This window comes from Salvia hispanica, chromosome 2 (genome assembly GCF_023119035.1).
Source record: "Salvia hispanica cultivar TCC Black 2014 chromosome 2, UniMelb_Shisp_WGS_1.0, whole genome shotgun sequence".
NCBI classification, from domain to species: domain Eukaryota; kingdom Viridiplantae; phylum Streptophyta; class Magnoliopsida; order Lamiales; family Lamiaceae; genus Salvia; species Salvia hispanica.
The window spans coordinates 17926839-17954211 of record NC_062966.1 but is presented as its reverse complement, the minus strand read 5'-3'; the positions used below and the strand labels follow the sequence as shown (position 1 = coordinate 17954211).

General features: G+C 34.9%; 3 protein-coding genes across 6 annotated transcripts in view; all 3 read right to left on the bottom strand.

Moving 5' to 3' along the window:
• Window positions 1-15419: 15419 nt before the first annotated feature.
• On the bottom strand, window positions 15420-18154 carry LOC125204605. Its single transcript, XM_048103312.1, has 7 exons — window positions 17717-18154; window positions 17512-17598; window positions 17234-17443; window positions 16985-17149; window positions 16826-16879; window positions 16604-16750; window positions 15420-15975 (listed from the first exon to the last, which is right to left on the bottom strand). The coding sequence occupies exons 1-7, from the start codon at window positions 17978-17980 to the stop codon at window positions 15598-15600; spliced, it is 1305 nt and encodes a 434-aa protein (XP_047959269.1). The 5' UTR covers window positions 17981-18154; the 3' UTR covers window positions 15420-15597.
• Window positions 18155-23354: 5200 nt separating this feature from the next.
• Window positions 23355-25411, bottom strand: LOC125206400 (alpha-glucan water dikinase, chloroplastic-like). Its single transcript, XM_048105657.1, has 5 exons — window positions 25334-25411; window positions 25032-25205; window positions 24419-24511; window positions 23685-23800; window positions 23355-23559 (listed from the first exon to the last, which is right to left on the bottom strand). The coding sequence occupies exons 1-5, from the start codon at window positions 25409-25411 to the stop codon at window positions 23355-23357; spliced, it is 666 nt and encodes a 221-aa protein (XP_047961614.1).
• Window positions 25329-27373, bottom strand: part of LOC125204595 (alpha-glucan water dikinase, chloroplastic-like) — a 36602-nt gene continuing 34557 nt past the window's right edge. For 2 of the 4 annotated variants that reach the window (XM_048103288.1, XM_048103287.1), the window contains exons 23-28: window positions 27137-27250; window positions 26941-27044; window positions 26624-26756; window positions 26339-26464; window positions 25673-25783; window positions 25329-25432 (exon numbers count right to left, since the gene is read on the bottom strand). In XM_048103288.1, the coding sequence (XP_047959245.1) occupies window positions 25709-25783; window positions 26339-26464; window positions 26624-26756; window positions 26941-27044; window positions 27137-27250 (552 nt within the window). In that variant the 3' untranslated portion in view covers window positions 25329-25432; window positions 25673-25708. The remainder of the gene's footprint in view (window positions 25433-25672; window positions 25784-26338; window positions 26465-26623; window positions 26757-26940; window positions 27045-27136; window positions 27251-27373) is intronic. The other 2 variants (XR_007173596.1, XR_007173597.1) reach the window with 2 other exon arrangements.

Here is a 27373-nt window from a genome sequence, read left to right as displayed (position 1 = left end):
TAAAATTGTCGACAAGAATATATCATAAACAGTGCATTGTATCTAACAAAGTATCATGAGATTTATATACTCGCCAGCTTTGGTCGGCGCGATTATCGATCGGTTTTACACCCGATCATTAACTGATTAACGTATATCCATTTAAATTTAGTTGTTATGATTGAGTTTAATGACACCATTTTAAGAAGATGTCACACACTCAGCAATAGTTACCAAACATGATGTCAAATATTGCTAGTCAAACGATAACTGATAAATTTAATTTGACACTTGTCGACACACCCTAATTTTTATGAAGTTATATGGAGTACTATAGTATAGGCGTGGGATCAATTGCTAACTAATTAGTAATCTCAAACTAAGATTAAATTTTAGCCATTAGATTAGAAGATCTAGGGTTGAAATAATGCCACATGAATTATATTTTTAATTAAAAAAATTAATAAATAAAATTAGAGGGTATTAATGTCAATTCTCTCTCATTAAAATCATCTTAAAACTTTAAATTTACGTAACTCGCTTGATTTAAATTATTTTTTCGCAAAAAATATATCAAATTAAAGATAATTTTATAAGATTCCAACGAGATCTCAATTGCATATGTTCCGACGACGTTCGGATGATGAAATTTGATATTTTTTATTTTAGTTTTCGTAAATGTTGATAACCAGATTTTTATCAACAAATACATCAAAAAACCTCAATAAAACCATGTAAAAATCTCAATAAATATGTGTTTTTCTTGTACTAGTGTTGATATTTTTATGTGATATTGTTGATATTTGTAATACACTATATTGATATAAAAAAACATTCACGAAAATGATCATATGATAACATAATGACGATATTACCTTTTTGTTGATATTTTGTTTACTATTTATTGAGATTCGTAAGATTTAATCTCATCAACTCATTTTAAAATATAAAGATGGAAATTTGATCTTGATTTTAAATTAAAGTACTATAAGCATTAGAATATGACCAACTCTAGAAATTAGACGAATATTGAAACAGAGTTCCAAATCAAGTAAATATTCCAAATCGCACAAGTTTCGGAATAAAAGAAACATTAGTAGTCTCTTGGTATAATGTTGTTCGGTTTATGTGTATCAATGATGAAATGGACTATTGCTACATTCGAACCAGAACATCATTTTGTATGATTAATAATGCAGATGCTAATTAGATACTCCATATACTTAAAAAAAATTGAAACGAGCAGACATGAAAACATGACTGTATTAATGCGGATTGAAGAAGATGAATGGCATGTGCAAGCCATAATTACACATGTCCATGTGCAAAGTAATCCAATACATGTTGTCATGACCATGAGTGTCATAAAATTTCACTAAAGCGACAAATAACTTGGAAGCTTTTCCAAAAAAAAAAAAAAATTAATTATTTTTTGGACAAATTATATTTGTGGCATTATAAATTTCATAACGAATACTTATAATAGTTTGTGTAGGTAGCCGACTAATAAGTTATAAGAACACAACAAAACTTTGGTTTATGTTTTGTTCTTGGACATCAACAAGACGTGTGCCCTTTGCGAGGAGCATGACGAGACAGCCGACCACCTCTTCTTTCGGTGCTCAGAGACCAAAAAAGTTTGGAATGACATTAGGGAATGGCTCTCCCTGTGGAGGAACATCTCAACCATCCGGAGTGCGATTAAGTGGACGGCTCGGCACCGCACTGGCTCGGCCATCCTCAAGAAGGCAAGAAGGATTGCCATCATGGCAACGGTCTATGGCATTTGGAAAGCAAGGAATGCTCACATCTTTGATGGAACAAAGTTCAACGTGGCCGGGACTATACTGCTCATCAAGTCCTCCACGTACACCATCCTCTACTCCCTGTATCCCGATGATCAAGTCATTCAGCACCTCCCGGACACAAGGACGTAGACTTTGCACCGCGTGTTTGAGCACTGGGCTCGGCATCAGGCTTCTGGATTGCCTTTTGGTTCTCCTCACTTGGGTACTCTTTTTCCTCTTGGGGTCTTTTTTCCTTCGGGTTTTTGGCATCAAGAGGTTTTAACGAGGCCCGCCCATCCTGGGTTGTGAGGGGGACCAGTCTTCATATCATGAGGCAGCTTCCTTTGTGTTATCTTCTCATAGGGTTCATTTCCCTGTGTAGTTTTATCGCTTTTGAGGGTTAACCGGGCTTGTCCGGTTTCCGTCACCTTGGGTATGCCCAAGCAGATGATTGTAAACACTTTATTTTCATCTATTCATTTGATTTATTTATCAAAAAAAAAAGAACACAACAAAACAATACTATACATGTTGTATTATAGTATACAATACAGACTACTATTTCAAGGCTCGTTTGATTTGTGTCGGGTTAAGCCATGTTACGGCCCATTTACATTTTTCGAATTAAAAAAACACGTTAACATAGATACACAATTCATTATAACATTGAATTTACGTCATGTTAGTATTTACATATTATATGTAATTATGATTTTTTTTTTATAATTCTGATAAAATTATCTGTAATTTATATTTATTTTTTGAAAAAATAATTCAAATTGAGAGATCTATATAAAAAATTGTTTGAAATATTTTAGGATTGTTATCTGTCATTTGCCCTTATATTATTAAAAAATCTCCTACATTAATTTATAACAATTAAATCAACATCATTATAAGTCAAATTGAACACTTATTAATTATAACAGCTCCTAAGCAAAAGACAATAATAATCTTATTGTAACATATTGATTCATTTAAATAATACTCGTAAGTACTAGTACTTAATTCCTTTCAGATTTGAGTACGAAGTTAGTGCATGCCAGCCCAACTTGACCGGTTTAATTGGGCCAAAAAACCAATGAGGAACCTATTTATAAATGGGCTGTAATTCAAAGGCCCATTACATTGCCAGTACACTATGCATTGATTTTCTCTTATTCGACCCCATATCTAGTCTATAAAGCTGTAGATTATATTAACAGAAATACTTAAAAGTATTTCGTACGTGTACGAAATGTTGGATTTTTTTTAATATACTATGCTCATATTTATTATACAATTGATTAAATTTTCGGAGGGGTATGAATTGGCGCATGCACACTATATCTAAGCTGTGACTATCAACTGGCATCTTATATATGGGTATCTTGATAGCCTAAGTTGGAAAATCCAAGAGAATAAACAAATTTAGAAAATAAACCAAACTATGAAGTAAAGTTTTTTTCGATTTTTAACTTTTTAAAAATCAGCACATGTTTGATACACCACTAGAAGAATGAGATATCCCTTGTGTAGACATTATTGCCCTTAATCTTTTCCATTTTTATCAAATTAGTGTTAATCCTCGTGCTATGCACGGACCAAATATTTTTCGGCTAATAAACACAAATTGTAAACAATAAAATTTTTTCATGATTATATATACTTTATGAAAAAAAAAATGATCCTACAGTCCTACTCTAAAAATTAGATTTTCTATTTTAAACAAAATTTAATACATTGATTTGTGAGAAGAAACCAAAATTGCTCACACAACTTAGATCAAAAGGAGTGGGAGGTGAGAAATGAAGATAAACTATTTTTATGAAGTGGTAAATAATAAAAAAAAAAAAACAAAAAAAGAAATAGAAAACCGTAGTCCGGGCTATATCCACAATGATGGATTATAGTTCGGACTATACATAGGGCAAGTGTATGGTGCGAGGCTTAGAAGGCCATCCGCAATGGCGGACTATAGCCCGAACTATGCAAAGTCCGGGCAATAGTCCGCCCCATTGCATGCATGCATACTTCGGGCTATTTTCCTCTCCATTGCTGATGCCCTAACTATTTAGATTTTCAAATATATTTCATTTTATCCAAAAGTCTCTAAGATTACATACCACATGGTAAATATCAAAATCTTATCACTAGAATAAATGACCTTAAATAAGGTATTTTATCGAATCATAACATATTAGCAAAAGAAAAAAGATGCAAAGAATCATACACAAAAATAAATTTAATGCGATTGCAAGTAAAATCATCATTTACATTGATATAAAATATTAAAGCGAGAATAAATTATTATGCCATCAGACAATAATAATCAATGACGGACCCAGAAAGTGAAACTCGTGGGGTCGAATATAAACAAGATATAGTTAATAGTACTATATGTATATAATTAAAATATTTATTTTAAAATGTAATATTTATTTATTTTTTAAAATATTAGCACTTCACTACTAGTACAATATAAGCAGCAGTGTAGCACTATCGTTTATTATACAAAAATAATCCATTAGTACAATATCCATACCTTATAATGAACATATCGCAAATTTTTTATAATTTTTAGTATATTTCAAAAAGGAAATTTTTAGTATAATTTTAAACAGTCTTCTTCTCCAAAACCTTCTTCCATGCTATTATTATTAATTTTCTTTCTCCAAAACAATTTTTGCTGCTACAAATTCAAATTTTAGCGTGTTGTTCTTTCTCCATTTTTCTAATCCCTTAGATTGTATATGTAACGCCCCGCTTTTTCGAACCCTAATTTTAGTGACGTGGAAATTTTTTTTGCATTAAATGCTTTTAATGCTATGATATATGTGAAATTAAATGATGAATGATTTATTGCAATATTCTTTGTGACATATGAATGATTTATTGCAATATTCTTTGTGACCTAATTGCGGTATGGAATTGAGTTTGAGTTGAATAGTCAAACGTGTTGAATATGTGACGTGGCTATTGAATAGTCAATATTGTGGAAAATATGACGTGGCCGTGGAATGGTCAAAGTCGTTGGATAATGTGAAGAGGAGGTGGAAATTCGAATATGCGAATATTTTGTTGTGGGAAGAAATAATATTTGTGGTGAATTATTTTCCTTAGGGATGAGTGAGAATTAAATAGGAGCATTTCCTTAAGTATGTGGAATTTTCGACCCCTCCTATTTATTGGAAAGAAATCCTATTTTTCTTGGATTTAATTATTGCTTGGGATAATTATCCAAATTAAATCCAAAGTCCGATTATTCCTTATTAATTGGTGAAATTTTCGGCCCCTATATTGTCTCTAGGGGGATTTTCGAAAATCCCTTGTGATATGGGAGAAGGGATTATTTTTATTATATTATTTGATCCCTTGTTTATTCTCTTCCATAAATAAATTCAAATATCCTAGCATATCTTGCCAAATCTAAGAAGATCTTAACATATCCTAATTTAATTAGGATTTTTAATTAAATCCCTTTGAAAGGGTCAAACTACACGCCTAGTTCCTTTTATTTTGGGGGAGATTTTTATTATTTTCTTGCTCCGTGATATTTTATTCTACTCCGTGAAATATTCAAATAAAATCATAGGCTAATTTAATAGCCTAGAATTCGAATTCCCTATTATTACTCTTCAAATTTTCGGCCTCTACAACTAACAAATCTCTCCAAATCTTTTATTATTTAATTGTTGGAGTATATCTTAACCTCTATAAATAGGAGAGAAATCCTAAACCTAATTCATCAGAAAAACCGCCCCCCACTCTCCAAAATCACGCCACTCTTTTTCTTCCCTCTCTATCAAATTTTTCTTCTACTTTCTCCATTAATTCTTCATCTTGTGTGGAGAATTGAAGCTGAAATTCAAGGTTTTGTTGAAGAATCAAGATCCTACTTGTTTCTACCGTTTGTTTTTGCAAGAAAAGGTACTATTATTATTAATCTTTTCTTCCTCTACCAATTAATCGGTGTTCTTGAGTCCACATGCATTTAGATCGAGTGAAAGGGGAAATTAATCGGTGAATTTGGATGCATGTGTGTGTATGACCGTGTGTGTGTGTGCACGCCTCGGTAGGCGTGCACATGTATGTTGTGTGTGTGGGAAACACTCATGCGTAGCACGATTTGATGATAAATCTGGAATTATTGTGTGAATAAAAACGATATGATAATTGTACTTTGATTTTGATTAGTGATTTTGAAAATAATCGATGGGAAAAGGGAAACGTGAGATCATGCATGATTTTAATCCATGATTTGAGACTTATTTGAAATATATGAACTAAAGGTGATAGTTCGCGTTCCCGGTGTGATAACACGAAGAAGTGCATATTTGAAATCGAAGGAAATCGAGGTGGGCTTTATTCTCCAACTCTTTTATGTTGCAAACTTATGAATGTAGAGAGATAAGGGTGGATTGAACTATTATGCCATGCCTATGAATTATTTTGGATATTGTGTGCTTGATGCCTAGATTGTGAGTACGCTCCATTAGGCTAAATGGCTATATAAACGAATTCGGGTCTGAGTAGGGCCGCAAACCCTATCAGGCTAGTGTACACTGGAGATCGGGAGTCGTCCTTGCTAGTCGGCCGGTCTCGTGGGCGAAAGTGTGGCCACACTTCATCGCACCATATGAAATGATGATTGATGAGAAAATGGGAGGTATTATTTGACTGGCCAGTCCATGAAATATTTTGTGATACTCGATGCTTATCTTTAAATAAATGCAAAACTCGAGTTCACTATGGTAAGAGTGGAAAATGTTTTGGCATGAGTCCACTGAGTATGTTTAAAAATACTCAGCCCTGCATGTGTTTTCCCTATGTGCAGGTCGAGCGGCGATGGGCGATCGGTGGTGTTGAGACGAATTAATCGAATAATGGATGGTTGGGATGTTGAGTGTAGTCGTGTCTTCATACATGGCTTCGCTTTCTCTTGGAATGCTTCCGCTGAATATTATTTGACTGGCCAGTCCATGAAATATTTTGTGATACTCGATGCTTATCTTTAAATAAATGCAAAACTCGAGTTCACTATGGTAAGAGTGGCATAACTATAAAATGTTTTGGCATGAGTCCACTGAGTATGTTTAAAAATACTCAGCCCTGCATGTGTTTTCCCTATGTGCAGGTTGAGCGGCGATGGACGATCGGTGGTGTTGAGACGAATTAATCGAATAATGGATGGTTGGGATGTTGAGTGTAGTCTGACTCAACTTATTTTAACACAAATGAGACCCGCAAGTGTACGGGGCTAGTGTAGCAATTAGCAAGCAAGAGTATCGTATCCCACAGAGACTAATTTGTATCAACTTAACTACCACGAACAAACGTTGACTACTATCTAGAAAATCGGAAAAAGTTTGGTTTTGTTCTAACACTACGAAAAGCATATAATGAACAAATAAATAAATAAAAGCAAGTAAACACGGAGTGAAAAGATATATGGAGAAAATTGTAGAACTCAAGGATCCGATGCACAATTCCAAGCTCTTATCCAATCAAATTGTCCTACCTTTTGGTGTCTCTAGAGTTACTAAGTCGACCACAAATATAGATTAAACCCCCTCCCGAGGTGAGAAACCTGTAGATTAAGTGCTAGGATTGAAGTCCCCTTCTAATCCTAAAACCCCTAACTCCAAAAAGCTCGATTAGGTCAAAGACCTCACTCAAAACCTCAACTCTCCCGAGTTTTATTGCATTAAGGTGTGAATTATTCTTATTTCCAGATTAATTATTTCATCTCCCGATTAATCTAATTAATCCTACACAATCAAGTGGTGATCAGGCAATTGAAAGAAATAAACTCAAGAATAATCAAATAACTACAAGAGCAAGGTAAGAACAAAATTAATTGGATAAAAACTATGAAATTAATGCATCATCACCAAGAATTCTACAATATAGTGTTTAGCTACTCATGTTCTTCACAAAAACCATGTTTGAAACAAAGAATTCAATGAAAGACATAAGAGATAGATACTAAGAACTCCTGTGGAACGAATCTATGGAGAGAAGTCTTCAATCTTCCGATTTGGAGTCTTCAATCTTCAATTCTCTCTCTCCGAATGTTCTTGGGGGTGTGTGTGCGGTAAGTGTAGAATAAATTTCGTTCCTCCCAACCCTAGCCTTTTCTTCTCCTTTTTTTCCACTTCAAAAATCGCGTTTTCAGCTTTCAGACGCGTCAAACAGTCGTACCCGGCCGGGTGGAGTTTAATAACAGTAAATACACCCGGCCGGGTGCCCATTTTAGAGGCCTTTCTGGACTCCGCGACAGACCCGGCCGGGTGGAGTTTGTGAACTATAAATTCACCCGGCCGGGTGCCTCCTTTAGGCATCTTCTGCTTCAGACTCTACCCGGCCGGGTAGACTTTAAGTGATGTAAATTCACCCGGCCGGGTGCCCCCTTTAGAGGCCCTGCTGCCTCCTATCTTCAATTGGCCGGATTTTTGTCTCTTTTTTATCCATTTATCCTATAACACTCAACAAACACATGAAACTCCAAAAGACAGGTTAATTGGCTGGAAATAGACAATTCAAGCATCGAAACTCAACATTAAGCACCTCAGCATACCAATTAAATCGATTAAAACATGAGTTTATCATAGTCGTGTCTTCATACATGGCTTCGCTTTCTCTTGGAATGCTTCCGCTGAATATTATGAAACTATTACCTTTGGTTGTTTTAAACTTATTTTCTTTGAATTGGAATACCTTGGAATACTGCGTTTTGTTGGAGCTACAATAAACCTTTGACTTTTGAGCTTAACTTACGTTAGCTATTAAATCTTGATTCTCGTGAGTACTCGTTGACTTATTGCCTTGATACTTCATTAAATACTTGGTCAAATCTCTTTAAATGAAACCCTAGCCTATGTTCTTGTCGCCTTAAGTTCGCCTAGTTAACAGTCGCCGTATTTATTATACCCTAGAAATGTCGGGCTGTTATAGTATAGTTATAATCTTCCTTTCTCTTCTCTAGTTTTCCAGTTTTATTCGCCTTTTCATTTCTCTTTCAAGTCAGAGCTGCCGTGGGGTCGAAAGTGAAGCTGCCGTGGGATGACGAACAAATAAATGGAATTTCTCCGCGTCACCATGGACCAACGGTGGGGTCGGCCGACCTCGGCCGACCCCACCTCGGTTCGTCATTGATAATAATGAAGCTGCATGTCAACGATTTACATAACAGTAAATTTTATACTAAGTATAAATTTTATGTTTGACGCCTTAGCAAATAAAAAAGTTGCAAAAATCATATACAAAAATAAATTTAATGTGATTTCCCTTATAATAAGCTGAAAATAGATTTAAACTAAGAAATTTCTTACCATTTCAAAATATGATTGGTTTCAAATATAACTATTTTTGTCTATATTAGAATTTTCAAATCAATTTGTTGGATAATATTAACAACATTATATGTATACATCATTTATAACAACTATTCTAATTTTAATATATAAAAATATTACTACAAAACTAGAAAGCAAGATTATCTACGATATATAGTTTTGCATACAAAACTAGAAAGCAAGATTATCTACGATATATAGTTTTGCATACAAAACTAAACTTTACTACTACTCCTGAAGAAATACTATAATACAGTATATTTTATTTTCAATATTTCAACAAATAAATCAACAAATAATTAGTAAAACCCAAAATTTAAGGGTTTACATATACACACAATGAGAACACAGTACTCCATATAGCTTGAATATTAAATATAAATATAAAATATAGTACAAAAGAGTAATGGAGTATAAAATATTAAATAAATTTATATATAAATTTAATTACTCAACTAAAAAGTTATAGTAATTTTTAAGATACATATTTTATAAAATCCCATAAATTAGAAATCATAAAAACTCATGTTTAAAAAATACAATAATAAAAAAGATTAATAAATCAAAGAAGAACCAATATTGAATAACAGTATTATAGTCCATGTTCAAAATTAGGCCTCCACTTCTCTCTCTCTCCCAAATCCGCATAAATCACTTCACCCACCACAACCACCGCCCTGCCTTGCCGGCGCTCCTTCTGCCCTCTTCCCGACACTCTTCCCAGCGCCGCGTCGCCGTCCGCCGCCTTCCTCGCCCCCCGTCCTGTTGAAAATATAGAATCCAATTGAAACAGAAAACCTCCATTGAAGAGGTTGGAGAAACGTAGAAACGGGAGAAAGAAGAGAGAAAAAGAAAAACTTTAATGATTACATTTTTATTAATTAGTGATTACAAAATACAATTCGATGCCTTATATAGGCGGAAAACTAAATGCTAACAATCTAATTAATCCTATCTAATTATACTATTACCTTCGTCTCGGCTAAGATGACATATTGCTTAGCCGGCACGAGATTTTAGGAGTTACTCCCTCCGTCCGCGAATAGGAGTTCTGTTTTTCCATTTTAGTCCGTCCGCGAATAGGAGTCCCGGTTCACTTTTACCATAAATGGCAATAGAGTCTCACATTCACTAACTCATTCCACTCACATTTCATTTAAAACTTATATATACAAGTGAGACCCACATTCCACTATCTTTTTTCCATCCACTTTTCTTAACATTTATTAAAATCCGTGCTACTAAGAAATGAGACTTCTAATGACGGACGGAGGGAGTATTTGTTAAAGTATTTAATTGGAGAGTGAAGGTGGGTGTAAGTATTAAAGTAGAGAGATAAAGAAAGATAGATATTTAAATAGGAGTGAGAAAAAGTGGTTGAGTGTATTAATTGGAGAGAGAAAGTTACTAAAAAAGGAAATGTGACATCTTAGTTGGGCAAACTAAAAAGGAAAACGTGTCATCTTAAGGGGGGGAGGGAGTAATCAGTAATCAACCTGACTAATTAGGTTTTATTTTCAATTTCAACACGTCCCGTTTGCCTCGTCTCTCGCCAGCGCTAGTTCCCCACCGAATCGCCGACACCCCAGCCTGCCTCGCCGGCGCTCGTTCCAACCTTCCTCGCTGGCGCTTGTTCCACCCTACCTCGTAGACACTCCTTCTGCCTGTCTTGGCGTCCACACATCGCTATCTCGCCGTCTGTCCCTGCCGCCTGCCTTTGTCACCATATTTCCTCCCTTTTCACCAGAGTCCGTCCGGCTACAAATTTGTCATCCTTTCATTTTTTTTTTTACCATTTTTTGTAGTGGACCTCATATTAAAAATTTGTCACTAACTTTTCATTGGTAGTGGACCTCACTCACATTTTATTATAAAACTATTATATAAAAGTAGGACTCACATGCCGCCAACTTTTTCAACTCACTTTCTATTACATTTCTTAAAATCCGTGCCGGATCAAATGGTGACAAATTATGGGGGACGGAAGGAGTAATATGATAGCTGCTGTAAATGCTATAGCAATATTTATAATTGTTAAACTACTTTAGTAAGCTATTGTCTTTCTATTGGATTGGACAACCATTTTGCCCAATAATGATGTTTTGATTCTCAGCCTAAATTTTTTGGGAAAATAAACAGAGTCCTCTATATATTATCCCTGATGCTTTTCCATTACTTTTCAGCAACATGCCTCCTCGGATATAGAAAACTTTTTTGTAAGAGCATTTCATGTATTCTACTTCAGTAAAATTATTTGTTTTATTAATATTTAATTCAATATTTTTCACCCAATAGATACGTTTCCCGCCTAAATGCATCATAGTGGCAGTTTGGTGAATATCCATACAACTGCTACTTTAGATAGTTATAGATACTCATCCCGTTCCATAGTAATGGATGCGTTTCTTTTCGGCACGGAGATTAAGAAAAAATGTTTTAGGTGAGTTAAGTAAAGGGAGAATAAAGTGGAAAATGAAAAAGGTAGAGAGATGAAGAGAGAAAAAAGTAAGAGAGAGTAAAGTAGGTGTGGAAAAATGTGTTAACTTTTACTAAAAAAGAAAATGACTCTTGTAGCAAAAGGTGATGCGGTCACCCCAGCCGCCCCCACACCTCGGCTCGACAGTTTGTGAGGGGGTTCAATCAGGGTACACAACGGCCCGTTAGAGAGGAGGCCTTCAACCCACTGTCCTGACAGGAGCCCATCTCTCAAGGCCTCACACTTGTGCCTGAGAGATGGAAGCTCCCACACGCCAGTAGTGGGATTCGAACCCAGCTCCTTGTAGCAATATCTGCTCCCCCGGAACCAACTGCGCTAAACCCCTGCGGGCGAAAAAAAAAATGACTCTATTACTATGGAACGTACCAAAACGGCAAAATGACTCTATTATTATGGAACGAAGGGAGTATACCACAATGTGCCCTAGTTCTTCAACAATGCAAACACCTTCAATTCTGGGAATAAATCTTCCAAGTATAGGGCTGCACAAAAACAAGAAGCCAATTTTAGTGAGATAAATTCGTGTAAAAAGAAACTGATGTCTAAAAATCGTGAGGTGTGGTGTTGCATCTTTGACCAAAATTTAGAGAGAAAAATGGAAGAGAAGATGGAGTGTGTTGCAAATCAGACCCAAAATCAAAGTGAAAAACGGATGAGGTGAAGGAAGATGGAGTGTGCTGTAAATCTGACCGAAAATGAAAGAGTAAAAGAGAAGAGAAGAAGGAAGAGAAGTCTGGATTGGTTTGGTGCTGTTACGGAAATTCAAGAAGAGAAAAAGAGAAGAGAAGATGGAAGAGAATAGGGCAAATCTGCCAAAAACTTGACTCGATTTATTTTAAATACGAGAATTATCCGCAAGTGTACGGGGCTAGTGTAGCAATAAACAAGTACGAGTATCGTATCCACGGAGACAAATTATGCAACTCAAGTACCATGAACCGATTTTGACTACTATCTAGAAAATCCGGAAAGGTGGGTTTTGATTTTGAAAAACAATTAAACATAAACAAGATAAAAGCACACAACAAAACACGAGTTTCAAATAAGAGAACAAGGTAGAGCCTTGGATCCAACTACAACGAACACAATGTGAACAACTCAACAACTTCGATTACCCATTTGAAGTCTCTAGGATTACTAGGAAAGCCGCTAGTCTAGACTAAGCCCTCTCACGAGTGCACTTAACCAGTTGATTAATCATTAATATTGAAGTCTCCTTCTAATACGTCACAATTAACTCCTTAAAACAAAAGGCTCAAGCCCTCACTCTAGAATTCCTTCTCTCGAATGCAAATTATCTAGGCGATGTTCATTCTTTTATCAATCCTAATTAGGTATCTCTCGATTACTCAAAACTAGGTAAACAAACCCAATTGGTAGCTAAACAATTGAATTGAAAAGGCACAAGAATGAAACAAAGAAATCACAAGAGTAAAGGTAATCAAAAGTCCTTGAATTAATCAAAAGCATTCATTGTAGTCTTCACCAAAACTCTACAAAAGATTTAGCTACTCATATTCAATGCAAATTCACAAGAGAAATCCATAGAAAGTGAATTGAACATAGGAAAACTAATAGAGATACTCCCAAAGGTGAATTGAATGGGCAAATCGTCTTTGTCTTCAAACTTGTTGATGAATCGGACTCTTTGTCGCTTCAATCTGCTCTCAAACGTGGAAACTGCTTCTGGGGCGTGTGGAAAGTATATTGGAGACGAACCCTAGGTCCTATTTATACCCGGGGCGAAAATAGAAGAAAAATCAACATTACGAGCAAATATCCCAGCCAGGCGATTTTTAAGTAAAGAAACGCCCGACCGGGTGTTCTTCTTAACGGCGGCTTTGCACAAAACGCCCGACCTGGGCGTTTTTCCATAGGAAAACGCCCGGCCACAGTGGATATGCCCGGCTTGGGAGGCCAAACGCCCGGGCTTGTGTGTACAAACGCCCGACCAGCTGCAATAAATCGCCCGACCTCCGGTTTTGGTACCATTTTCGTCCGTTTCCACCTGTTGTGACTATAAAAACTCGACAAACTCATCAAAACACTAAAATAGGGGATCATAGATGAAAACTCAAGTAATGTGCTACAAAATACTCAATTATGCACTTTCAAACATCCAAAACACTTGCTAAACTACGAGTTTATCAAACTCAAATTCATTTTTAAGTATATGTCACATCAAAAAATAATTTTACTCCAACTACTTATACCATTTTTGGGATTTTGTCTCACAAAACTTTTGGAGTAACACCAAATATGGCGTTGTTTCACAAAAAAATCCAAAAATGGGTTTGGGTTTAGTGTGTGGTTGGAGAAGATTCTATACTAAAACTCATTTTTAGTGTATGGTTGGAGTGGTTAGTATATACTCCTACACTAATACATTTATTAACTGCACCATACAAATAATTTTATAAGTAGTAATATATGATCCAAATTGCAAGTTTGCTAAGAAAATTGTAACAAAATAATTTTATAATTAATTTCATTATTATCTTTTATTTAATCTAAGACGAGAAAAGACTTAATTTCTAATTATCAACCCTTAATGTATTCTAATTCTATCGTACTATCCAGCGGTCCAATTTAAATTAAAAGGCAATTAGGGAACAAAATGTTGATAAAAAAGCATTTATGCTAATTGCTTCAAGTACTTCACTAATTTATTATATCAAACAATCTAAAAGTAAAAAGAGCCCAACAATCAAATAATTGGCCCAAAACTTTGAAGCCCTAAAGTCTTCTCCTTCCTTTTCCAATTTCAATTTCAGAAACTAGGCGGCGGTTTCTGGGTTAGGTGCAGTGAGGGCTCGCTCAAGGCCTCAAGCTCTGGGGCGGAGACTGGTCGGAAGAGGACCGTGCAAGGGGGTTTCTGGGTTACTACGCAGTTCCGCCGCTGTGAGACTCATATTCCAATAACTTATTCAATTGACATTTCTTTGCATTTCTTAAAACTCGTGCTATAACTAAAGTCCAAATAGAATTGCTATTGCGGGACGAAGGAAGTATTTGCTATTACTCCGTAGATAATTATGAAATTTAACATGGATGTAATGTTACAAGAAAGTCAAATGGCGGTGGATGGCTTCACTAACAAGAAAGCAGAAAGTATAGATAGTAAACTTTCATCATATTTCCGAAACTTATGGTGAATCAAGGAGTCAAACACACATATATTTTGTGCCTACATATTTATGTGTAGATAGTGGAAACAGAAAGTTATAATTAAGTTTTGCACAAAGATAGAGTGCATGAGATTTACTTTAGGATTAATATTATTGTCCGACTGTTCAGATTGACTATCTAATTATGCATTCGCTTGTAAACCAAGTAAAATGATTTTATCATCCTGACTTTTTTCATTTTTCAGTGTCCTAACTAGAATTTCTTTTTCTTTCTTCAGTAGAGTTTGTGGATGGAAATGTCCAAATGAGGATTGAGTCCATATACACACATGAGTGTGGAATTTTATTACATTTTGTATAGCTTACTATCGTCTATGAGGCTACCCTATAAAGATCTTTCTTTAGTTTAGGAAATTTATGAGTTTCTCTTAAGCTTATAGGAATTTTCCAAAAATCCTTTTTGCCTCTTTGTTTTTAAAGAGAGCATATACACACACATAACAATTTATTTAGATATCCTTTTTTCTACTTGATTGTCAAATACTTTGATGGTGCTTTGAATTTCACTATCTTATAGTAGTAGTTATAATCAAGCCATCCAATTGAATATTTCCATTGTAGGTGTTATTCTATTGCTACATGAACACCAAATTTTGGCCTTTGTATAAACAAAAAAATGTATTCAGAGAGATAACAAAATCACAGTATGTATTTAATAATTCAATTTACCATTTACAAGCCCCTAAGTACACCTGTTAGATGGAAGGAAAAATCGAAAGAATAACCCAAGCTGTAGTACCATCTTGAGAGGAGATAACCTAAATTCACCCCAAATAGGATATAATTTAAAAATAAAAAAGAAAACTATTTCAAGGGCACTTGGCATTTTTTCCTGGCCCTCCATAGTAAAAATAATTTCCCCAAACCTTATTGATCCCCCCTTGTATATCATAACAGTTGGGATGATCCGCCAAAACTCGAAGATTGGATAATGGTATCAAATTATTATCCCAATCAACAACTTGAAGATTTCGAAAATAAGAGGCTTTTCCGAATCCTTCCCCAGCGAAATGACCACTTCCCATTTGTGTCGATGTATGTGAGCTCGAACTTTCACTATTCACAATCTCTCCTCCGAACTGAACCATGGTCGCATGATCCCTTAGATGTGTGAACAAGAACGACGGCCAATAACCCACTAAAACGCCGTTCCCGAATTCCAACCACCAATTTCCGTGTTTCGGATCCTGTAATTTAACATATTAGTACCGTCATTTCTCTTCACGTATTAGATACGCCTTAATGAATGAGAGCGTACATAATAGGGGCAGTACATTGAAAAAACTAAGAAAGTAGAGGGGCAATATGGGAAGATATATTTAGTTGAAAAAGAAGAGTGGGGAGAATCATAGAAAGCATAAAAAGGAAGAAAGCAATATAATGGTGTCGATGGAGTAACTATACGGTAAGAGCAATATTGAGTGTATGGTGTATCTTACAACATGCGTATGTTAGCTAGGTGGATAACATGCATCATGACAGTTAAGCTCATTCAACCTTTTTTCCCCTTACTTGCACCATTTTCCAACCCCATAAAGAAAAGGAGTGAGAAAAAATGCCACACAAAAAAAAAATGAACAAACAAAAGAGAGAAAAGAATCTAACCCTTTATTTTTTGTTTATTAATGGAAAAAAAATAACTTGGGTATTGGGAGATTCAAATTTCAACCCCTAGTTCGTCTTCCTATTTCTTATGCATTAAGCCTCCTGAAGCCCCAGCCAATTCTACTAAAATTTGAAGTTTCTAATATTTTAATTTGTGCTATTTATGAGAAATCAAGAAATGCCGAAGCTGCATAAATTATAGTGAATTACCTTCCATACTAAGAGGCTAATGTCAAATTGGCCACCATTATAAGATGAAGTTGGTGAAATTGCTGCACCAATCGCTATTTTATTGTTGGTCTGAACAAATCCCGAGCATAGCAAATTGTAACATCCCGTTGCTTGATACGCGTCGCTCTGCAATTAATTAATCAAGTGGAATAGTTAGAGATTGAGAATTTTCTTAGTAAGCACAAAACAAATCAAACTTACAGTCCAGTATGTGAAGAACCTAGGATAGTTGTCTCCATAAAGCTCTGGGCTAACCTGTTGGTTAAGACAAATCAAAACAAAAAAAAAAGATTGAATAAGTATTAGTATCCATTAATTGTTGAAAGATAATTAAATAGTAGTATGAGTTAGAATGTGTACCTGCCAGCCAGCTTCAATGGTGTTGAGATCATCCCCAAAGGAGCCTGCTATAACCCACATTTGTGATAAGCTGAATTCATACTGATTTGAAACCACTGGAGCCCAAACATTTATACTTGCTTTTGCCCCATAATACTCATCTCCACTTACATATCCAACCGCATGCTGCAAATCACAATTCAACACCAAATCAAAAATATTGTAACTAAAACAAACATAAAATTTCTACTTCAAAATATGTATAACTACCTCATGGCCATTGCTGGATGTATCTCGGACAACGGGGCGAATCTTCTTCCCGAATGATTGAACATCGGCGGCTCTGGCTACATCTTTGGCTCTAGTTCTTCTAATGGGAATTGTTCCTTGTGGGCAGAACTCATTAGACATGCTCCACATCTGGAAATTTTCTTCATACACTCCTCTTGTTTTCCGGCCCCTCGGCCTCTGCGGTGGATCCTGTTCATTCATCAACAAACATCAGCTTTCATTGCTCCTTTCACACCTTTGAAACTTAGATTATTTACCAATGGCTTTTGTCCTTTTAGCTTGGGGTGATCGAAGGCTGGCTGCTTGTGCGACGGCACGCAGTCGATTATGTCACCATCCGGGCTCTGTGGAAGGACAGAAAACAACAAAAACAGTGTTAAGTGAGGGGTCATAAAACAGGACAAAACAGAGAGAGACAGGACAAAAAAACACAGAGGAGTAAGGCATGTCGCATGAACATGCCTGAATTGTCTTAACGGAGGGCTTGTTGATTTTGGCGAGATGGGCTCTGACGAGCTTCATCTTCTTTGGTCGGAAGTCTTGATTGGTGTCGTTGAAGTTTACTGATCGGACAGGGCAGACGGCGGAGATGAAGAATAGGAAGATGATGAAGGTGCAAGAGCCTCTTCTGTAGATTCTTTGTAGTAACGAATTTTTGCATTGGTGTTGCTGTCTGTTTCTGTGATCCAAACATTTCTTGGTAAGATTTGCAAATTGCCAATCCATCAAGATAGCAAAACACTTCACTTTCTTGGCATTCCCTGATTTTGTTTCAAGTAAGAAATGGTTTCAAGAAAATGAAGGTAATAAGCTTCAATGCTCCAGTGCTTGTTATTCTCTGACAGAATGTATGATTTGAAGGAGAAATAAATGGGATTTTGAGAGTTTAGTCCATGTGGAGGTGGGGGGGTTTATATAAATTAAATATGATGGGATTTGCAAGTGATTGAGAATGTGAAGGGGGGAAAGAAAGAAAGACTCAAAAGAATGTGGGGGGTATGTTTTGGTTTCCAGTCACCAATACAAAGACTGAACTTTAACTTTTATTGTTGAAATAAAATATGGGGCAAATAGTGAAATCCAATTGAGTTAATGAGTGGTGGTTTCTGTTATGGTAAAATTTACACTTTGGGTTTTGGACTATAGTTTTAAATTTGTTTTATGTTTCTCTTTCTCACTTCCCAAGACAAGATGTTCTTTCTGTCAGCAGCCACTGTATATTCGCATCAAATGCCTTCTTCTTCTCTTTTGTTTTTTTTTGAGTCATATATCTATCTAAAAAGTAGTTTCAAGAAATTTAAAATGTATATAATGAGTTTCAGAAATAAAAATAATGGAGGGTTTGGTTGCATGTCATTTTATGTATTGACGACGGCATAAATAAAATTAAATAGGATTTGATGGAAATGGCAGTTGATTTGAAAGTGGGATTTTGCTTAGAGCAACACAAATTTTATAATGTAGACATGCGCATGGTTATTTGCACTGTGTGATAATGCAATTGCATGTGCATGCGCATATTTTTGGATTTCTCATTATTTGGGGGGCCTATCCAACAACCATATTCATTCAATTTCAAAGGTTTAGTTTAGTTTAGTTTAGTAGGGATGAGCCGTTGGACTTGGGATTGGATTTTTGTCCGGTCCACAAATCTGAAATTTTATGAAAAGCAAATATGATCATAGCTATTTGAATTATCTGAAATTTCGAAAATATGAAATCCAAACTACAAAATCCATCCGATCTGAAAAATGCAAAATTGTATAAAAATATAGGAGTATTAAAATTTGAAGACCCAATGCGAAAAATCCTATACCAGAATCTGAAAATCTAATACTCCCAAATATCATATTTGTTACTGTAGGTTTTTTATTGCAATATATTTTAATTATATATATAAGATTTCAAATTTTAAAATATCCAATTCGAACATAATTTTTTAAAAAATCAATCCAATTTGAACAAAAAATCCAAAAAAAATCATAATCGAATTTCAAATTTCGATTTGGTTCGGATCAGATTTTTAAATTTCAGATAATTTGCTCATCCTTATGTGTAGGTTTTAATATTTAATACTCTATCTATCCCATTTGTTCACCATAAATTTTTTATATAATGTTACAGTATCTTGTAAGTTAAATGAATAAAGAATAAAAATAGACTACATTTATCATGAAATTTTATGCAATATTTTGTAAATTAAATGGGAAGGGAATAGAGATAGTCATATCAAAAGGAAAAAAGTTAGTACCAATTAGAGTGAGAAGAGTATATAAGTTACTCTAATTTACAAAAGAAATCTTCAATTTTGTTTAGTAAAGGCGTATTCGATTACATAAATCAAATTAAAAAATTATTTTAAGTTGAAATGAAGTGAATTCTCTCCTCGATAATAGAATTGCTAATTAATTATATAGAATTACTCCCTCCGCCCCACTTTAAGAGTCCCGGTTGAGTTCGGCACGGGTTTTAAGAAATATAAAGGAAAGTTGGTGAAAAAAGATAGTGGAATGTGGGTCCTACTTTTATATATTAGTTTTATAATAAAATGTGAGTGGAAAAAGGTGAGTGGAATGTGGGGTCTATTACCAATTATGGAATATTCCAACCGGGACTCCTAAAGTGGGACACCCAAAAGTAGTAAACCGGGACTTCTAAAGTGAGACGGAGGGAGTATTAAATTTGGTAACAAACCAGAGACAACATTATAGTGTCTTGTGTATTATCGTAGTGATTTACACTAAAATTTGAATGTGAACACCCATTATTATCAGACTCAATAAATATTGAATGATAATTTTCATGAATTATCATATCGATAGATTCATTATTTAACTTGACGTACACTAAAATCAACTTGGACCTATATGCTTATCATTATAATATATTTAGAACAACCTATATATATCATGCTCCACTGAAGGGATTTCTACAATTTTATTTTCTCTTCACTCGTTCGGTAATTCTTTTGAGACATTAATAATTTATTTTTGTACGTATTTAACTACAACTTTTTTAATTGTTGATGTATGCCAGCTTACACATTCATGTACAAATAGTATACTTTAATTTTAAGAAATAGGATTGACAAATGTAATAGTATCTATGATAACAGTATATTCATTTCAAAATTCTTGTTATACTTTACAGATATCCCAATTGACTTAAAAAAACCTATGCAAATACATAGAAAACATGCAAATGATTTATCATTAAATAATTAGAGAAACGGATCAACTCAGACAGAATTTCTATGAAAAGCGGTTTATTTGAAAGCTGCAAAAGTCTTAGGTTTGCTTTTAAGTAGAGGGGACAATATTATAAATATATGCGTTTTTTTTCTTTATAATATAGAGGGCCATCTTATAATTATTAGACCACATGACTGTGTGTTGTTCTAATCTAAATAATAGTAGTAAAATTTATTGTAATTCCTAACTCCTAAGGTGATCAACAAGATCATGCATGCGTGTGAACACATTCGATCGAGTTGAATTAGCATGCAAATATTTAAACACAATTGTTTGTATATTTTAATTTTAATGTTGATTCAATTTTTATTATCAATGCCTTAAGTGATAATATGATGTTTTGCAATATGAAAAAGTAAAATGTTACTGTACAGTCTGTACTGTACTAACTATCATTAAAATACGATGAGATAGGTATACTTTCGTGTACTTTTATCCTAAATCCACAAATCACACATGCGACACTTGAGTATTAAAAAAATCAAGTGTGACAAGCTCGATCTATAAGATTCGAGCTTCAAATATTTGGCCTTGAGAGTATTCACTTCATCAATAGACCACCCTAAAAGTTCAAACAGTAAATTTGTATTTTTGTATGTTGAACTTGAGTAAAACAAAACTAGATGTTTCTGGTGCTCTTTCATTTGTGTGGCTGACATGCATGTGAATATTGTGGCAAACTATGTTTACCTTCTTGCAATAGAATGTTATGATAAGAAAAGCTGAAATCTCAGGGATATTTGTCTACAAATATGGCACAAACAAACAATTTAAGGCAGCATTTGTTGAGTATAAAGTGTGTACACAGTATGTTTGCCTACTCCCCACAAACTAAGATGCATGCATAAATAATTATTTACTTCTATTATGGTCCCCTACACCAAAAATACTAGGACATGGACATGGTGCTTCATTTAAATTTGTACTACAATTGAAAACGACTACGTGTAGTAGTTATAAATAAAATACTATATTGTGAATAATATATGTGATGTATTTAGAAGAAAGACATCATTATTATGTTGTTGAGCGTGTAAATAAAAGGAAAGGATAAAAATGACGTGGGTAAAAAAGGCCCAAATCTTTTGAAGGGTCAACATTTTGGGCCCATGTATTGTTAAAAATACGTTTGACCATTGGATTCTTTTCAGCTTCAGGCCTATGTTACAATAAGGCTCAATTTATTAAACATAAGTAATACATTTCACTTTAGAAAAAAATTCAGTTATTAAGAATCTAAAAGTTAAAATATAGTGGGAAATTGTCTAAGAGCTTTACTGAATTGCACAATTTTTAGTAATAACATATTCTAATTAAGAATGCATGAATCTTTAATTATGAAAAGTTAACTGTACATCTAAACACACAGGTCTTTGTTCAAGAATCACTGAGATCCAAGTGATGGAAGAAGTGGAAAAAAGAGAGATTGTCATTTGTCACAAACTCTTAGAAAGCAATATCATACTGTTGCTGAATTAATGTTCCCAAAATTGAGGAATTAGTATTACCATGGTTTGGAAAGGAAGAGTAGTGGTTTCTTGGGTTTCGTTTTTCACTTTTGAAAGATCACATATCCACCGTAAATTTAAGCTTTATTAATACAAAATGAGACTTCGAAATGGGAATTAAAGAACATATACCTCTTAAAGATGAATGTAAAGCAATGATTATGTCCCATCTGCGGACCCATACACTCTTCTAAGCCAGATAAAAACACACACACACACACATACACACAAATTAGGTTTATTTATTGAAACACCTAATTATTATAGGGTCATGGGGCAGTGGATGTTTTTGTAAACGTCCAAAGTGGAGATTTTGGGTAAGAATGATTGAAGAAGAGTGTATCTTAATTCTTAAAAAAATGAAGAATAGATGTTTCTTATGTGTTGAATATTCTTGCTTTTGGCTGGTGCGATGATGACTAATCCATGCCACCACCATCATGGTTGTTGGGCCATTAGCCATTATCATCTTCAACAAGATGATGTTGTTAATCAAACATAGGCATGCAAACCCCATATTCGCGAAACTTCCCTTTGCATGTTTGCCATATAATGTCACATCCACATTATGTATGTCGACTAGGCAGAAAAACGCCTAATCCGTTACTATTAAGTGGCATAAAGATTTTCCATCGTGCAGGAATATCGTGGCAAGATTTCGGATTCCAACTAATACAAAAATACCGAAAAATAGTAGTACTACTAATGCAAGAAAAATTATATTGGTTCTCTGTTATAGATATTAGTTAAAGTGGTATCCAATTTAGCCTTGCTATAGTTATTAGTTAATGTGGTATCCAATTTATTAAAACACAGAAAAAACACATATCAAAATCTAATTTGCAAAACACTCCCTGTTCGGTACAATTGCGGATGGAATATTTTAGTAGAGTAAAATGAATTTTACCATATAAAAAAGATGAAGGATGATTTCTGTTTTGGGCTTTAAGCCTCGAGTATCCGTTTATCAGAGGAAAAATATGACAAACAGTGAGAAAAATGTTAAGTAATCATCTTTCCTCAAATTGTGGCCTTTGTTGCACTTCACGTCAAGCATTCATTTAGTTTTAGCCCATCCAACTCTAGGACATTTTATTAGTGATAAATAATTCAACTATTGGAGAAGAGTATTTCCCAGTAGTGACGACCCATAAAATACCATTTCTATACCATCTCTCCCAATAATAACAACGCTTATTAAGTTACTTGTGGCATCCGTGTATGTTTAACACCTGATCTAAACTACGACTACCTCATTATTTCAGGCACACCTACCCTTATAGGAGATGCTGCTCGATGCGACTTATGTTCGACGTAGTAGACCATGTCCAAGGAATTTGATCACATCTGTGGTCTTGTTTGGACTACATAAATTTTACCATCCTTGACAACACCTTCGATATCTTGGGGGGATCCATATAGCTCCTCGATGGCATTTGCTGCAACACCTATGTTAGACAGAATCGAATGACGGAAGTCACCATCAACAATTAATGCATCAGATGAGTAATCAAGCACCACTTTATCCTCTTCATCCATTGGGACACTGCAACAAACACCATGAAGACTTAGTTATATTCCGAAGATCCTATCTACCAGTAAAAGCGTAGCCTTTCTGAATACTACTCCTCGCTTTCACTCCTGGAAAAATAAATCTTATAACACTTTTACCTATCATAAAGCCCAGCACCGGCATAACCTTCTAGATCTTCACCATTTGAATCTGACCGGAAAATTATAGACCGCCTAATAAAAAGGCCAATAGGTTTGCTGGGGTAACCTAAAATCTGAAAGGACAAACTTATCAGCAGTCAATAGTTAAATGCTTTGTACAAAATAGTCAAATGCAATTTTCATGATGATAAACTGTGCACTAGAAATTTTTTTATCTTTGCAGAAGTAATATTTTGCTAAAAAGTTCAACAAAAGGGAAAAAAAAATTTGGCCAGTAAACTGCTGACAGGTTAAAATATTGGGATATTGGCAACTAATATCACAAAACTTTTAAAAAGTTGGGTTTTTCCCACGAACTTTCCCTCGAGTTTGTTTTTTCCCACGAATGACAAAATTCATGTTATTTTAATAGATTGAAAAACAATTTTGGAGGGTGTGCTTCAAGAAAAATTATTTTCAAAGATTGAAAAACTTGAAACTCTCAAAATTGTTGTCGAGAAATTACGAAAAAAAAATTCATATCATAATATTATTTGTGGAAATTTTTTCATTCGTGGGAAAAAACCAACTCGGGGTAAAGTTCGTGATATTATTTGTCAATTTTAAAGTTTGTGGGAAAAACCCAACTTTTTGAAAGTTTTGTGATATTAGATGACAATATCCCTAAAATATTTAACATTTAAATGATATGACACATCCAGATGTGCTAAAGCCTCAGTCTAATAACTTACCTGAGGAGATTTCAGGTCATTTTTCTTGCAAATAAAGCTCAGTGCACGACCTGGGTAAGCTCCCACAAGTGTCTCACCAAGCCCCTTGACAACCTATTTAAGAGAAACGCATAGGCAAATATTCCTTATTAGATAATTAAATGCCTCACAACTACAGGAGATCTTCAACAATAAAACTTTTTATGCAGAAACTCTTATTATATCTTCTTTAGTTGTATTACTATTCAACCAATATATTTTCTTGGATTCTGATTTTAGGTATAGATGGCACTTTACCAGTTTCCTGTCCAGCTCATGGGCTCAAATGTTGCCACCTGAGGCTATGGACATAGATAGGGAGGTCTAGACTTGTGACTCCTTAGTGAGCCCATAGTTTTTGGCACATAATTCTTAACGATAAAATATAATATCAAATGGCAATAAAAGATTTTTTTTCATTTTCTTAGGGGGGGGGGGTCTAGTAGCTGAATGCCGTCTTCATCAGATATGATGTCTTTTTTGTACTTTGATATTTCTTGTGTACGATTAAAAATAGCCAGTTGATGAATATTCGATGCTGTTACCAAAACTTTTAACTGTTTATAAAGTTAAAACAAAGTATAGCATATATTACCTCAGCATATATTTCTGATGAATCCCCAGAAGATGGGTTAGTGGTGTGGATAACAAATGCATAGTCAGCATTTACTATTTCTTGAACTAGGACAGCCATGCAAAGACAGTCATGATCAAGCTTAACTTTTCTTGTACTGAAGTATGCCCTATCATTCCACTTTGAGGCCCATACCTGGAAGCAGGAAATTAAATATTTGCTATATAAAGATCCATTATCCTTGTATTAATGGTTATTAAACTTCGAAAGACAGCAGCGTTTCCATAAAACATACAATGATTGATGCGTTATGTTATGCTTACCTTCTTTATGGCCATCCATGCTTGCTCCCATCTCTCTGCACCTTCGTCACCAGGCCACGGCATGCCAGAACTTTGCATCTTCTCCTTCAGCTCTTTAATCTGAGACAAGGTTTCTCAAGTAAAATATGGAATATCTGACATGTAATCACTGTGAATTTAGGGGTATAATTTTCATCTTAGTCCCATGTATAGTTACAAAACTACCATTGAGGTTTGACTATTAACGTAAAGTTCAATTGTATTTGGAAAGTATTAGAGAGAAAAGTTCATATTTGCTCAATTTGAAAAATGGGCAAATTCCCAGTCACCAAAAAGTGGTGCCACTAAAAGGGGACTTACCAACTGTGGTGGTGCTGCAAGATCCAAAACTGTGTTTCAAATCTCACCAAGCAAACTAAAGTCTCCTTCATATAACCTTCTCTTCAGAACTAGCAATTTCTCTGCCACAACCTGCATAGTTCCAGATAAAAATAGAAGATTAAGAGACTACAGAACATTTATGTTCACATTATTCAATAGAGTGAAATGATGATTTCAGGGGTTTCATTTTCATAAGAAAATTTGCTACCAGATACATACCACCCATATGTCCTGAAAAAAGAGTTATTATCGTCTTGGAGAAAATCGACCACATACCCGAAAATATTCTAATTCCTTTTAATGTTTCACAGGATTTAATCCACAAAGCTATTAGTGCAAATGCAGCTGAAGGTTTTACCATCCAAAGCACACGTCAATTCTTTCAGCTAATAAATATCACATTTTTCTCTTGAGAAAATAAGTCCTTACCAGTTACTACATTAAGGTTCAGTGATGACACTGCATATTATTAGAGGAAAATTGTTCCCAGGAAAAGTTCAATCTACTGTAGAAAACGCGATCAATTGCACAACCCCCACACAATCATGCACATAAATGAAATTAAGAAGAATTGGATATTTGGATGATAGGCAATGTGTACAAAATGGAGATGCATAAGAAGGTCCATCTACCAAATAGTATAACCTGATTTGACTTATCTGAAAGGACTGCTTCAAAAGTACCAAATGGTAAAGCAACAGAAGTTGGGATGTTAACCCAAGAAGGAACTTTCCCTTTTAGATGTGCAATATTGCGTGATTTGGCCCCAACCTGGACAAATGAAAATCATACATTTTTGTATAAGCTTAGTTTACAGCGGAATCCTCAACAGGAAGATTGATCTCCTGAAACTTTAAATGGATAAAGAACATGAAATAAGATAGCAAAAGAGGAGATAGTTGAAGTATAGAGTGAATGTAAAAGGCTGACCAGTTCATCTGTAAATTCTTCAGATGCTATCGCATATCTTCCAGAGAACTGCTTTCTCTCCAAAGACAAAGATGGAGCAGATGAAGCTTCATTTGAGTCAGCTGAAGTTACTAGCTCGTAATTTTTCATCTCACTGCAGTAAAGATGCAATTAAGAAGGCATCAATTTTGGCCTTCACAGATCATAAAGTGCAGGTTTTTCCGTTTAGGATTATTTGCAAATATGAAGAACAAAAAGAAGCGAAAAAGAACTCAAATGTCGCTGATCTCTTCAGTGTTCATTAACATGAAAAGTAAACTTGGTATATCTTGACTTACCTGTATACCACATCGGCAGATGTTGGTTTTAAATGCAACAACTTTCCTTCATGTGCCTCAATGTCAGCCAATATATTGGGATCAGAGCAAGTGGCAAAACAAACCTACAAAAAGAAGAGAACTCTTACTGGAGCTACAGAGGGATATTGTGAGCCAGAAACCGCACTGAACAACTGACAGGTAACAGAAATACAACCTTACTGTTCCTGGCTCGAACAGAAACATGCGACAGAACATCAGGCATGTCCGGAGTCAGTACTGCTACAGCACCATCAGGAATTTCTTCCTCCCCTTTTACAGATTTTGCAACCAATATTGTTGGTCTTGAGTAAGACTTATTCTGAACAGAAAGCAATTGATCAACTACAACAACATATCCAACAGCTTCAACTGGACTGATGACCTGCCAACTGTAACAGAATAGGGGACATGC